At 39.7% G+C, this 15,167-nt stretch overlaps 1 protein-coding gene across 1 annotated transcript; it reads right to left on the bottom strand.

Annotated features, from left to right (window-relative positions):
• Nucleotides 1-10,703: 10,703 nt before the first annotated feature.
• Nucleotides 10,704-14,448, bottom strand: RGS1 (regulator of G protein signaling 1). Its single transcript, XM_085303205.1, has 5 exons — nucleotides 14,270-14,448; nucleotides 13,809-13,892; nucleotides 13,077-13,138; nucleotides 12,339-12,502; nucleotides 10,704-11,626 (listed from the first exon to the last, which is right to left on the bottom strand). Exons 1-5 carry the CDS (start codon nucleotides 14,371-14,373, stop codon nucleotides 11,441-11,443), a joined length of 600 nt encoding a protein of 199 aa, XP_085159331.1. The 5' UTR covers nucleotides 14,374-14,448; the 3' UTR covers nucleotides 10,704-11,440.
• Between the last annotated feature and the right edge of the window lie 719 nt (nucleotides 14,449-15,167).

Below are 15,167 nucleotides of genomic sequence, written 5' to 3'. Positions count from 1 at the left end.
ATTCCTATCTGAACTCAAAGCATCAATCAATAATTCCTCTCCAGGTGGTCGCTAGATGAAAAGCCACATTGCGTTATAGTTCTGAGGGACCTTTTTAATTAAAATAAATACTGTGCCCCATGCCTTGTTGAGTAAGTATATTTGCCATGCATAAAAGCTGGGGAATGCTGTATGTTTTTTGGTGCTTCTTTAGACTGCTACAGTTGAGAGAAGAAATTTCAGGTTCTTTAATGAGAAGTCGATCGCTGCTGCTAGCAATGGCGTTATTCCTACAGTAAGACAGATGCTGCATAAATTGCAGAGAGGAAGCTGTAGCTTTATGGCTTTTTTTTTTTTAGTAGGCTCAAATTCCTGAGTGCAGTCTGTGACTTTGCCTGTGTTAGGGCCAGATCCCCTGTTGTAAACCGTTGCATGTAACCATCCAAATTGTTTAGTGCAGCTTTACTGAGTTCAGCCAGCTGGGCCACAGGAGCTGTTTTCACCTGTCACATACAAATGATACCTGTAATAACCATTTTGCTAGCTATTTTTAAGGTTTTATCACAATAAGGCCACAAGCTTTTTAACATATAAGATCTACACTTCCTGCAGCTTGTGTAACCAGAAGGAAAGTCGTATGGTTACAGCACTTTCAGAGGATGAATTACATGTCTGATAATAAATCTAAGACCTGAAATTATTTATTTCTATAAAAGATATAAGCAGTACTGATCTAGAAATGATGTCTTAATTCTCATTTTTATATTGGAAAATATTGAAAACTGAAAATAGAGATCTTGTTCTTTGATCTACCAAAGCATACTGTAACATACATCTTAGTTTTCAGCATTTTTACGCTATGCTGTAATCTGTAAACTGACTAATCTCACTGTTTTTAATACATAATGTTGGTTTCAGTGGAGTCTTCAGAAAGAAACAACTATATGTAAGATCTACTTAGTTGCCTTCTGTAATCTCTGTTCAGTTGTTGCTAAGAATATTACACAAAATATTCACATGTAAATAGGGATGAACTTGTTCATACATCAAAAACATTTCTAAAATGAATGCCTCTGCTATTCTGAGACAACTTTGTGTATCAAGTGGAAAAGGGGGGTTTCCTTTCCTATGCTATGCTTTTTTGGTTAATAGTTTGAAGTATAAGACCTCATACTTACAGAACCTCTTCTTGGATGGCCACCCGTAGCTAATGTTTCATTTAGCAGTTGCATTTGCTGGGACAAGCTTCCAAATTCCTTGACCTGTTTTTTCCTTCATTATTTTCCTTTAATACAGAAGGTCTTACTACCCTTTGACTGTGTCTACACTGTTCATGCTGGTGCCTGACTTCATTATTATACATACCATATGCAAACAGTGTCTGTGGTTTTTAACAGAAGTTCAGTTGGACTCTGATGCAGTGCTGATAGTGGCTGTGTTTGCTCTGAAATTATCTTGACATCTCTCCTGATCAGCTGTAATGAAATGAAGCTCTGTTTTACTTTACTGGAATCTTGCATGTATTGTCCAAGCTCTGTGACTAATAATTTCCATCCCTTTATCAAAGTTGCTAATATTAAATCTAAAGTCCATGTTTGAAATGAACGGTACAAGTATCCTCCCATTAGACGCAATAGTTTGGTCCTCTTACAAGCAGCATCGTGAAGCAGATAATTTTGGGAAAACCTTTAGTTTCTGCTCTTGGCAGTTAGTGTGGGGTGTTTATAGCTGGTTAACTTTGCATTGCATGCTGTCTGAGCTATGTTAGAAGCGAGACTTTCTTTAAACTTGTCTGGGGTCCTTTGTCCCTTTTCTCATAGCTGTTGCTCAGGTTGTGACTTTGCTTTAGATCAGGACTCAGGTTATTCACAGTTCATTTGTTCCTCTCTAGTTAGGCAGCTTCAAATAAAAACAAACCAGAATCATTGTGGGGATGTTTTTAAAAAAAATAATAATAAAAGAAAAAGCTTTCTAGAGGGCTTGCCTGTCCTTTCTGGGACACTTGAGAGTTGGGATCTCTAGGGATTTTTGCCCATGCCTGTGCTCGATGGACGGTGTCAGGAGGGAAGGGTTGGCTCTATCGGACAGGCCAGCAAAACCACGTGCAATTGCTCTTTGGATCTTCTCTCTGCTCTGACTAGTCTGTCTTTCCCTTACAACAGTTCCTAGGCAAAACATGACCTCGGTAAGAATTTAAGTTTGAAACTGCAATAATACTGTATACTCAAATTTATTTTATTGAGTCTCACTCTACTGATGTACAGGCCTAGTGTAGGAGAACATACATCTGTATTTTTCTAATAGTAAATATTCTCCTTGAGAGACTGCGTGATGGGTGCCTGCAGCCGAACCTGGTCAGCCTGCAGCAGAGGCAGGTTGGCATGAGAGCTCACCTGCAAGGAGCTCATGGAGGGACTTAGCACGTGCTCACGGAAATGAGGAACAAATCTCACAACAGTCTCTTTTCTGTAAGCTGGTATTTCTTTCTGCTTTATATTGTTCATATCCTAATAGTTTTTTGGGGTGTGTTTTTCTTCATTTTTACGATAGTATGAGCAGGTGCAAATACCTGTGTAATGCAACCTGACATTATTTGGGTAAATAATCATGACAGTGAGATGATCCAACTTTCTCATATATCTCCTCATAAAAATACTTCTGAGCTGCGTATTCAGTTATGTACTCAAAGCATGTGGTAGGGAGTAACTTTGGCCTGAATTTAATAAGCTAATGATGGATATATAGACTCTTACCTGTGTAATTATTAAAAAATAAGACAGACAAAAGCCCTATAAATAAATGTTGCTGATACTGTGACTTTGAAAATTACGAAAAGGAAAATGTCAGTTCTGTTTCTTACTTTCAGCTAGTGATTTAAACCAGTACTTGATTCACTTGCATGCATACTTGCTCATTCTAAAAACTTTGTGAATATATGTACATATGTATGTCTATATGCAAGTTCTTTTTGCAAAAGAAGCTTATTATGCAAGAAATCCTTAGATGAATTTTCTTTTAATGCCAATATGTGTTAAATGCTAATGAGCTGTTCAGGTTTTTTCCTATTATCTGCTAGTGTTCATCACTAGGACATCATATGTGAGATCTCTAAATTGTGCAGCAACTGAGTATGATTCTTCACTAATCAATGACTTTGTTCAATGTGCTCTTTTTTATGTTACAGATATTAAATTGCAACTTTGTTTAAAGCTGAAATAAGCTCTTTTTTTAACTATTAAACTGGAAAAAATACTTGTGCGCACCTACTTTTGGCTTGTACAGTGGGAAGAATCAGAAATGCAGGACTTGTGGCCGGTTTAGGTTTGCAGTCTCGTTGTATCACTGTATCCCTCAATTTGAGCATGCTCTAAAGTGCCCTGGGAAACGCAGTGGGTCTCTGCAGGCGCAAGCCCTCCGAGGCACAGGGAGTCTTGGGCACTGTGGATATTTGCCTGCCACCGGTGGGTCTTGCAACCTCTGTGGAGAGTCTATCTCTGCACTATTGACAGGACTGCTGCTATTCATGGTGCTACTCCATGAAAGCCCACTGCAAACGTGTTTTTACAGTTTTTCTTCTATTTCACTTCTTTCTTAGCTTGATACCCAGAACATTGCTTTTTCTACTTCCCTTGCCAGAATACTTAACAGGCCGGGGAGGTTTGTTGATTAACCAGCAGCACTTTTTCGATGAAAAATTATGTGACTGAGCCTAAATGATGTTCTTCCTTTTATTACATGAGTTTTCCACTAGATGTCACCTGGTGTCACCCTGAAGCAGGTAGAACGTTTTCTGCGAGCATCACTTCAGACTGGGTCTCTGCAGAGCAGATCTGGGTCTCAGCAGGCTCTAGGAAAGCTCTTTACAGTTTCACTGTAATGAATGGTCTCCTCTAACCTGAAAGGGTCTTGTCTCTTAGGTGAGCTAGAGACTGGTAGATAACTGAAGCCTATGTTGAATAGGCTTTTGATATGGTCTGTCATCTTTGAATCCTTTCTTCTATGTTGCATGTGTATGGTTGCAGGCTGTGTCCAGTGCTGYGTGGGTATATGATGAGAAAGAACCAACTGCTGCTTTTTTGGTTGAGTAGTTGAACTGTATACGCTTCTGAGAAAGAAATATAAAGTAATGAGGGAATGCGAAAARCGGAAGAACCAAAGCAATGGGGGAGAAAATGGCTATATCATGTCAGAGTTGCTAAATTCATCAGGGTTTTCTGGCACTTCTTTTTTTTTCTCTTCAGGGATTGAACTCTCAGTTGCAAAGTGGCTAGGACAACATATGTTGACCAGCTTGGTCAGAGCAAATATTTCTTCTCAGCCAAGATAATGCTCACAGATTCCAACGACTGTTCTCYTTTGAATCCCCTAAGGCTTCATGGAAGATGAGTTATACCCTGGATCATATCAGCTTGTACTGTCGTCGTCCTCCTCCTCCTGGTTCTCAGAGCCATTTTTAAATATCTGACAAATATGACCTTACATGAGAAATACAGCAAGGCTGTCTTCAAGACTTACCTGATACRCAAAAAACTATTATTTGTTTATTGTCAGTATTAGTTTTTCTTTCTGCAGCTACTTGGCATTAGAACAAATGTACTTTGTCAGCCTCTCTTGTTCATATCTTACTATTTCCTTTTCTGTTCGTTCTTATTTTCACTTAGCTAGTAGTATCATCTTTAATTCTCATGCCTTCTCTCTATTTTTTCCTCTTGCTCTTATATTCACTCTTTCCTATTGTGTTTCTATTTTAATGCTCTTCTGCTCAATAAACATCTCACCCACCTACATCTGTTTCACACTAGTGAACTTAGTCCTGTCTCTCTCATTCTCTCAGTATTGATACCCATTCTTTCCATCTACCCACATGCTCCCTTGCTTGCCCACAGCTACCCAGCCTCCTCTTTTTCTCTTGCCATACACCCTCAGGCTGGCTTTCATGAATGCAGGAAGGCTGCTTGCTGGGTTTTGCCTGRTGCTCATATTCCTCATGCCATGCATGCAAATAGGAGTGCTGAGGATGTGCCTTGAAATCTAAGACCTATCCCAAGAAAAAATTAGGCAAAACATTGAGGCCCTTGTTAAGGTTCAGGGCGAGCAGAAGGTGGATACCTTGAACTAAGCACTGCTCATTGTCACTGCTCTTTGAGTGGGCATAGTACATAAATAATAGATCAAAGCTTTTGGTTTTTACTTTGTAGAGCCCTTGAGGTTTCAAGAGAACAGCCCTTTTTTTTTTTTCTTGCATCTTACTGAGTGGCTTTGACCAGGTTCTATTAGTAACTTTCTTGCTACACAATTAAAAATAACTTCAAGAAAAGTTAGGTTCCATGTGCAGCAAAAAGCCGTTCCCACAGGGCATCAGGCAACAGCATTCACAGAATAGGTTCAGGTCCTCACTGTGGGGCACCATGGCCAAGTAACCCTGTGGCTGTGCATCTGATGCAGTGGTTTCTGCTGCTAAGTAGAARTAGGCATGGCTTACTAATGCTTCTTGACCTCAAGAGTTCTAGTATTTTCTATATTTATGGTTTCTTCAGTTTTTTTTGCTCTAGGATTAGTCAGTTAAGCTTGCAGAGATCAGCTATGCAAGATGTGTCCGCCAACTGTTTAGTGCTTAAACTGCAGTTTGACAGCACGTCTTGCCTCAGATGCATGCTATGACCTTTGTCTTCCACCTTTCCTCCTAAAAGCCATGAAATCGTGAGCCTCGACGCTTGAGGCAGAAAAAGGAAATCACGTGACTGGAAGCTTGGACTAGTTTGTACTTGAACTTTCAACCTTCCCATCCAGTCAGTTGGGTGCTGTGGTTTGGGTGAGAAGTGCTGTGCGCTCTTGGTTCTCACAGAACCTGAAAAGTACCCCTGCGCAGGAGCTCAGCAGTACGCGGGGCGGCTCGTGGAAGTCCTGCGTGAGGATTCTGTGCGACTGCTTTAGTGCCAAGCTATTGATTACTGCTTGGTCCACGTTGGCCAGGATACTCGTCCGTGTTCGTGCAGGGCCTCCGGCCTCCCGGCTGTTTGTTCCGGCACAGGCAATTCCTAGTTTGGCTTTGGCCTTTGAAGACCGTGTGTGCGTGTTCCTCAGCCTGACGCAGACAAGCCCGTTGTCTTGCTTAAGCTCTGAACTCTGTTGAATATAAGGCCTCTTTTCTGCATCTGTAAAGCTGTCTGATTGACCTTCATAATTGGCAGCCCATTTGCTACAATAAATGTAGTACAAACTTTTTCCATAACTGGTATGAAACTCATGGGTTTGAGTTACTACTACTACATAAAGGATGTTTAGTTTATTTTTAAAGGTTGTCCTCTAGTTGCAGAAGCTTTCCAACCACAGTAACTTGAAAAAACCCTCATGACTCTCATTTTCAGAGGGGTAAAGTTTGTAGGGCAGTTGTACTGTCCCTTTAGTACATTGACTGTATGATAAACTTTGGAGAAAAGTGTTGCTGATCTGCTCTGTATCTGCAAGCAAGCCTAGAGTGATGCTGAAAGGTTTATATTTCTGCATTTCATTTTTCATCTGAACTATTTTTAACTTTATCAGTGAAAGGGAGCCATGTAAAAGCTGTCACCATAGTCTAGCCAAGTGCTTTAGGCTTGGGCTTGCTTAAGCTGTTCAAAGAGGCCGAAGGGAAACACTCAGTAAGATGAAAGTGTTGAGCTGTTACGGGGTCTTTCAACGGAGTACTCTCTGGCCCTATTTTGAGAAAGAAGGGGAAATAAGCTCATTAAAAATGTGCACATCAGTTCTTAGTAGATCTAAATCTYGTGACTAAAACTTTGAGGCTATATTTATCCAAACAAAATGAAGAAATAACCTTAACTTTATTTTTGAGCATCCAAGACAAATTTAAATTGTTTTCAGTGYATGGAATATTAAGCAAGAACTTGTTTTGTAATTTCTGCCTGTGTTTAGTGACTAAAGACTTCCTTGCAAAAAGCTTCACTTACAGGGATTACACCTTCTGACACGATCAACTCATGTCTGTGAATGGAAGATGAGAACGTTTAGTTTTTCCACATTTTTTTGTATTCTTTCCTTTTCAAGCCTATTTCACAACCGCAAAGGAGGCAATGACATTCACAAAGTCTGTTATTTCAGCGTGTGGGCAGGGAGGAGTGGCATTTAGCGGTCTAAGGTGATGAACTTATGCTATTCTCTACCATCTCAGCTGGGCCTGGCCTCTTAATTTCCTTCCTGCTGCTTAGTGCGTGGCAATATCTCTCTACTAATAGGCTTCTGTGGGTGGTATTTTCATTACATGCAAGTGACCAATATAATATACCATATTTTAATTCTGTTGGGGATAATATTCAAAATAGGTATTTCAGGGGATATATTTAGACAAAGTTTTCCAGATTGGAGAGACCAAGTCAGTCTTCTAAATCCACATTCAGCAACTGCAAAGCTGGTCTATGGAGTCTTACAAGAACGAGAACTTTTTTGCTATAAGGAGAAGTTGCCTCCCTTCAAAAGTATGTCCTAAGATGGTATGATTGCGGRGGCGGGGGAGCTAAGTACTGAAATTCTGACAGGCAATGAAAATATCTCCTTCAGAGGTAAAGCAAAATGCTTGAAAAGTCTGAGTCACTACTATCAAATCTTAAAGCTTTTCTCTGTATTGCGTTCTGTTTTCCAACACTGATCTGTAGCTGACTGATCTGATTTAATGGGGTTTTTTAGAGTCCATGAATGGAAATGCAAATTTCCACTTTTTTATGGTAGTTTTTTCCCAAAAGGAGAAAAGCTAAAATTAAATAAAAAACAAATCAAAGCAGATTTTGATTATACATTTAATATTTTATTAAAGGTTGGTTAACAGAGCCTGTAGCCAAGCAAAAGTTTTAATTCAGTTTTGTATAGATAGATTGTTTTGGAAAGTTTGAGCAATTTACTAGTAGTTAACTAATAATTAACCCAGTCTGGCATGTGTTGAAAAAGTTATTTTTTTTTCCCTCAGTTGCCTACTAATTTATTTACAAGTAGGTAAATGGAACTTGTATTCACAAGTTGTTTCCTTAAATATGGGAAGTTTCCAGAGAGGCACCTCTTCTACATACTGATGTGTAACATGTACTGTTTTGGAAGAATCTGCCATGCCTGGGGGTACACGACCCACAGCTGTGAAACCAATACGCATCGCTGAGGCTATTTGTGTGCACAGACTGGGGGAGGAGGAGATGAGCAAGAAATCACAAATGGACTTGATGTGGTGCATGTACCTTGTACATGCACCAAAGTTTGCAAACAAACAAAAACCCTTTAATCCTTTTGAACTACCTGTTTTACTGTTTCTCTGAAGCCAGAGAACCTCCATCTAGGCAATATTTCAAAGGAAGAATTCTCTGCAAAGTAAACATGTATCTCATTTCCTAAAGCAATTTTTGCAAAAATAATAAAAATACCTGATTCTTGACTATTTTTAAAGCATGTAAATGTTGTGAAGTATCTTGAAATAATAAATCGTCAGTCGTGCTGTTAAACTACTACTATAAAGCAGATTAATATAGGCAGCACTAAATCGCAGCAAATATTTCCAGAACTCTTGCACTCTGTTTAAACAACCAGGTTTGTATAGTCCTGCTATAGCAACAGCTATATAATGCTGGGCTTATGATAGTATCACAGACAGCTCTGAATTTCTGCTACGCTGTTTATTCCTTGGTGAATCACTGATGTTGCTAGGGACAGGGGATTGGGCTGGAATATCTCTGATTATTAATAAACTTTGAACTTTTTTGGGGGGACTCTTAACCACAGGTGAGGTGAAAGACTTGGAGATGTGTGAAATTTGGGTCATGAAGAGAGGAACACTTTTCTTTTTAAAGAAGATTTCCATTATCATGCTGTACCAAGTCATGAACCAGTGTGGTTTCTGTGAAAGAGTGATAAGTCCCTTCTTCCTCCATCCTCAAATAGGCTGATTTATACTAGCTCTGCATAGTAAAAGTGGTTGATGTGATCCTGGAGGGTATCAGAGTTGCATTAAATTCTCTCTCTTCTCTATCCAACTTCAGGATATTTTTAGAGGGCTCTAACCAGTGCTTTAGTGTGTCTCGCATCCTCTACTGTGAGGGTAGGCTGGTGGCATGTGGCCTACTGAATGCTTGCGGGAAGTCAGGGTGACAGAGTCTGAACACCTGAACAACTGATAGGGGCACTCAAATCTCTTAGTTGAAATACTTGCTCTGCCAGATGTGAAGTCGAGAGGCAGGGGACACGAGTGGCAATCTCGGCTCTCTCTTGAAGCAAGCAGTGGCTGCTGTGGCACTCAACACCATGGTTTAACCTCAGTGCTGTGTGGACAACCTGCAAAGTACAAAGATATAGGTAACTGCTGCTTTTGACTTCTGTGGTAAGTGGATAATCAGTGCACACAAGCCCAGTTCCCCCAACACAACGACATGTGCTAGTTTTCTCTCATCTTCAGTGAGGCTGGAACTATGCTCACAGTGACATTTGGCACATGTTACCTGTGTTGGAATGAGTTTGAGGGTGTGACTTGTGTGTATTGGGAGGTATAGCTGTTGTTCCTACGGCAGAGGGATTAGACTTTCTTCTACTGATCCTAGAAAACTAATTCATCTAAGAGATCAAATTGAGACCAGCTTGCATCATTTCAGGAGCATTCCATTTTCAGTCAGGTTTCCTCAGTTACAGTATTTAACCAAAGAAAGAAAATATTGCAAGACCAAAATCAATCAGTCAATCCCTTCTCCTCCTCTTCCCTCCCCCACCCCCCCAACCAATAAATTGCTTTTAGAAGTTAGACTACAGTGGGAGATGATTGAAGAAGCTGGCGGTGACTACCATTACTTATGTTGCTTTCAGCAGAGCTCTGCCTCTGCACTGGAGACTCTTCCCTGTTGGAAGCCTTAAGGTCCCCGAAGGGTGGCAGCAGAGATGCAGCCTGTGCTCCCCAGGAGGTGACTTCTGAGGCTTTACAGCTTCTCCCTTTGGTACAGAGTAGTGGAGTGTGCCTAACTAAGCTCATGCTATTCTGGAAAATGGAAAATCTGCGAGGATGAGATTAAAACCTTGTATCATCACCCCTGTGACTTCTGTGACTCAGAATGGTAGCTCCTCAAGATCAGGACATGTCTCGTTTTTGCTATGAACTCTAATGTCACAAGACATTAGATTTGATAGCATCTGCATTTGAAGTTCTATGGTTCAAGTATGATTGCTACTTTCCTCTTATTTTAATTCCCATCAGTGTCCGCTGTGGCAATGACTATTCATAGCATTGCGTATTTTAGAGTAAATTTAACACAATGTTTTAAGTGAAAAGTAAATGTCCTTTACTGCTAATATTGATATTGTAAATCAGGGTTTGGATCTTGCCAAGGTTAAGCTGCATAGAACTAACATTGTGGGGAATGTTACTGCTAGACGGTCTCCCAGTTACTGCCTCACTGAGTAAGTAAGCATGAGTGATCTGCTGTGCTGCGTACGTCATCCACGCCGAAGTGGATTGAACCGCGGCCTCGGCGACCAAATGGTTTCTATACTTGAGTTTTGACTCAGCTGGTGGTAACTAGGGGAGTACAAAAAATAGGAAGGAAACTTAGACTTGCCTTTTTTTTTTTTTTTTTTTGATTAGGGCTGCATAAAAAGCCTGGAAAAGACTGAGCTTTGAGATATAGGGGGAATTGCTATTTGAATAAGGAGATGGGAAGTAGTGACAGAGTGGGACAGAAGGGAACGATGTGCTTCAATGCTCACTTCACTAATTATGATGGATAGACCACTTAGGACAGAAAATGACCACAGAACTTTCATGTTTTTCTCAGATTTATTTGAAGAGTTGCTTATTATTTTGCAATAAATTAAACAGAAGAAATATGCTACATACCTGCTTGTTGAAAACACTTAGTAATGACTCAGCTTATGTAATTCTTGCATAAGTTAAAATAAATCAATTTTAAGACATGTCAATTTGTATTTACATAGTATAATGTCATCATGGAGCTGCACCTACACTTATTAACACTTCACAGTTGTTTTTTTTTAAAAAAATGTTTTCTGTCTTGTCTGGGCATTTCCTTGTTATGTACAAAACTGTCAGTTGTACTTGTTTTTCTTCTAAAGTTGATTGTTCTCCATCGCTCTCAACTAGGAGCTTGTTACTTTGGCATTTCCTAATAACTGGTAGTTCCTTAGGATCTAGCACTTGGTTCTGTGTTCGCAGTGTCGTTCAGACAATAAATAGTATCCTGTCTTGGGTCTGTGGCACGTGGGAGGAGGATTTCCCGCCCCCCACCACATTGTGCTCTCACTTGTAACCACGCTGCCAGCTTTTATCCTGCGTCTTCCTGCCGGCGGAGGCGTCTGCATCTCCACGAGTATTCCCCAAGGCAGGCGTTATCCTCGCTGGGATCAGCCATCCAGCCACCCCTGAGGATCTCGTCACAGGATATTTGGCGCAGGGTCTACTGAGCTCTTCATTGCCTCAGCCCCTTCATTTTGAACTGTTGGTCTGCAGCTGGTTTAAAAGGTTCAAGTAGGCTTTGGATTTCAAAAATCTTGGGTATGAATCCCTTTCCATGAGGATGTACACTGTTTTTTGGGCTTCATCAAAACTTGTGTGAGTTGGGTCTTGCGCCCTTTTGGCTGTTGCTTCCCTTGTACGATAATCAATATTGATCTAGGAAGATTTAAAAAAAAAAAAGTCATTGACATCTTAAATTTATCTCTTTTTTTTATATTTAGCTTTGTCTTGTCAGTAAATAAATTCCCAGTCTTAGAACTTGGGCTGATAATTCAATAACGGAACCGCAAAATAAAGGGACTACTTAGAATTTTACATTCCAGTTATGCACAAAAATTGCTACTTAATATATAAATGTTTTTAATAAAGTTGGAAATAATAAGATTAAACAATAGGGAGTAAACAGAAAAAACTTCCAATTAAAATAATAGAAGGAAATTTGTGTAGAAAGGAGATCAAGTTTGAAGTATGGTCAAAATACACTTTCTGTTCTCCAAAGTGCCTCTGTATTTTAAAGGAGAAGAGAAAATCCACAGCTCTCCTACCAGCAAAACTTGCCCTAAGCACCTGACTCTAAACACCACCAGTAACTCCAGCCAGGCTGACTCAGAGCAGTGTCACGTGCTGAGCTGCTGCTGGTGTTGCTCTTGGTAGTGGCCTGTGTTGTGTGACCACTTCTGAGATGTGACAATTGGTCTCGTGGCTGAAGACCATGTGTCAAATCAGCTCATAAAAACATGCAAGCATGTTGTCTTCCTGTGTAACTGAATGAATGTAAATGCATCTCAGTGAATCTACATTAGCTCTTCTGATTTTTTTTTATGGAATCTTTCTACTGTAACACTGCACATATTAAATTTGTAATTACCTGTTTAATAGCATCTGACTGAACGAACTCCTCATAAATCCTCTCTGCTTTGCCATGTAAGCGATCGGACTTGGTTTTCTTGTAATCCTCGCAGGCCAGCCAGAACTCGATGTTCTCCTCACTGAACTCAGACTTCAGGAACTCCCGAAAGATACCTTGGCCACCTACAGCCAACACAATCATCATCATTTATAGCATGACAGTTGTGACCAAGGAGAATAAAATAAATAGTTTATAGCAGAAGTCTTGTTGAAACCTGTTATAAGATCTTGCCAAGATACACCATATTTCCCTCCTTCAACATCCTGCAACTATCAAGAGTGATGGAGTCTTCCTACAGATGAAGTTCCGTGTTTTTTAGAACCAGACCCTGGATTCTAAATTATGTTAATGGATTCTAATGTTCTCTCAGTGAACTGTCTTTGTATATAATTGCATACACAATTCCAAATTAGATGGAGAAGTCTTATATGAACAAAAGTCTGATTGAGCATGACTGACTTCAGCTTTTTTAGGTGTTTGTTTGTTTGTTTTTCCTATTCTGGTAGTGGGAACTGGTGGTGGTGGTGGGGAGTTGGGAAAAAAGCTGACTACCCTAGCCATATTACACAGGAGCTGTGAATAACTGAAATGCAACTGCCAATTCTTTGGCAGTATTTGCAGAATGCAGCAGCTTCGTATTTTTGATCAGTTTACACAAAATTTTATCTTCATAAGGAAGAAGAAATATATACTTACTTTGGCTGGCCAAGAGCTTCTCCAAAGATTGGGACCATTGCATTACTTCTTCTGCAGAAAGCCTAAGTTGACAAGAAAAGGAAAAGACTTTAGGCAAGAAACCACATGTACGTACTTGAAGGAGGCAAGTGTTACACTTTGTAATTCTATTCTAGGAGCATGTACCAGGTATTTGTTAAGCTTATGACTGACACATGCAGAACTGAGACCCTGAGAGTAAGCACAGGTTGAGGAAAAAATAATCGGAGATTTAAAAATGAAGGATTCTATAGGGGGTTATCCTGAGTGTGTTTTTTCTTTTTCCCCAGAAGGATGAGCTTTTACAGTACCTATGACCAAATCGCTTTGTGTCTGTCTGTACTACTGTTTCCATATTCCTTAAATATGAATGGAAATATTTCTGCAGTTGACTAAGTGTAATGCATCACTTGTAAGACATTAGAGATGGACAGAATATGCCTCTGAAGGAAACGTGAGTGAGGAGTCTTCTCCCCCATCTTTTCACACAAGCATGTATGTACTGCTAAGAAATAACTTTTAACTCAAATAGTTCTGCTTCCTAACTCTTATTATTATTATTATTATTTATTTTGTAAACTGACATTATGATGATATTAGGAATAACTTGTTGGTTTAGAAGTGGTTTAGAAAGTAATAAAAAAGAAATGCAATAGTTTTACCATACAGTAATCTAGCTATAGTTAAGTTAGTTTACTCTATCCCAGTACTTACATAACACTTCTGGAGTTAGAAGACTTGATCCCAGATTCAAGGTGTGGTACCATGCACTTCAAATAGTTCTTGAGGTCTGTGCCACTGAAACCAATTAATAGACATTTGTAATGCATTAAAACTGCAATTGCCTTTCAACTCTTCCTAAGCTTCTTAAAATTTTTAAATGGAGGCAAACAGCTCTATCTTATGACTGATGGTTAGGAAGTTGGATATCAAAGTAATTGCTTTCAAAAGACTAAGACTCCCAGTGTATCCAAACTCTTTCCTGCTTAGTTTAGAGAATCAGTTCATTGGTTTGCATCAGCTCAAGACATTTTTAATGGTGATATAGTCCTGGATTTTGAATAGGCTTTGCAGCAGGTTAGCCTGAAAAACCGCGCTAGTTCACAATCTCCAAGTTTCTAGCGCTAGTTTCACTTCTAATAAATTAGAATTTATACTAAGATGTATATACTTACAAAGCCTTTTGCTTCTTTTTATGGATTTTGCCTTCTGTAAGCTTGCAGTCGTCTTTTCCGTTCAATTCAGTCATGTTGTTGTGGGAGAAGAACAATCCTGGCATTATGTGTGACTTTGATGTGAAATGACTTTTGCCACGGTAATCCTCCAAGTGTCGGCTCACCGACTCTGCTGCCGCCTTTTATTGACGCAGGCAGCCCTGCTAGCTGGTGTGAACAGATCTGTTTATCATATATCCTTACCACAAACTGTGGAAGTTCCCTTTTTTCAATGCACGGTGACGCGAGTCTTTTGAGAAAGAAAACAGACAGCGGTGTCTCGTGGTTGAGGTTAAACCGGATGAGACTGAATCGGTCTGGGTTTGTTTTGTGTGTCTGTGTTACCAAAAAAAAAAATCCCCTCCAGAACTTTGCATTCTTGGCCCTTTCTCATTGGCGCTTTCAAATCCAAAGCGCTTCTTGGTTTGACCAAATGTGCTCTGAGTGTTGCAGTTTCATCTCAACAAAGTTCACCTACTATGTGCCTGAGAGATCAGATGTGCTCTAAAATCCAGTATTTTACTGGATGTGATTTGATCAATTGATTTGATGGCCTCAGTGGCACATTAGAAACAAATACTTCAAGACAGACCAGTGTTAAGGCTCCGTATTCAACAAGATATTTGCAAGTCATGTGTTTATCATTTGCCGTTAAAAAGAGTGCTTTGAAGCATCTGATTTGTTTACACCCGTATGCAGTGGAAGTGTTTAAAAGTGTTGTCGGAAAGAGTTTTGAAGCTGCACTTAATGAATTTAGTTTAATTTTTCCAAGTCGGATTATTTGGAAGTCCACTGCTACGAGTCAGGAATGTCTCCATAAGTTTAGGTGGATTAGTGTAATATAAGACTGGTGAAGTTA

Source organism: Rhea americana, unplaced genomic scaffold (assembly GCF_003343005.1).
Source record: "Rhea americana isolate MKP2758 unplaced genomic scaffold, rheAme1 scaffold_198, whole genome shotgun sequence".
Lineage (NCBI taxonomy): Eukaryota > Metazoa > Chordata > Aves > Rheiformes > Rheidae > Rhea > Rhea americana.
The sequence above is the reverse complement of the archived record's forward strand: the minus strand, read 5'-3'. Positions and strand labels throughout refer to the sequence as shown.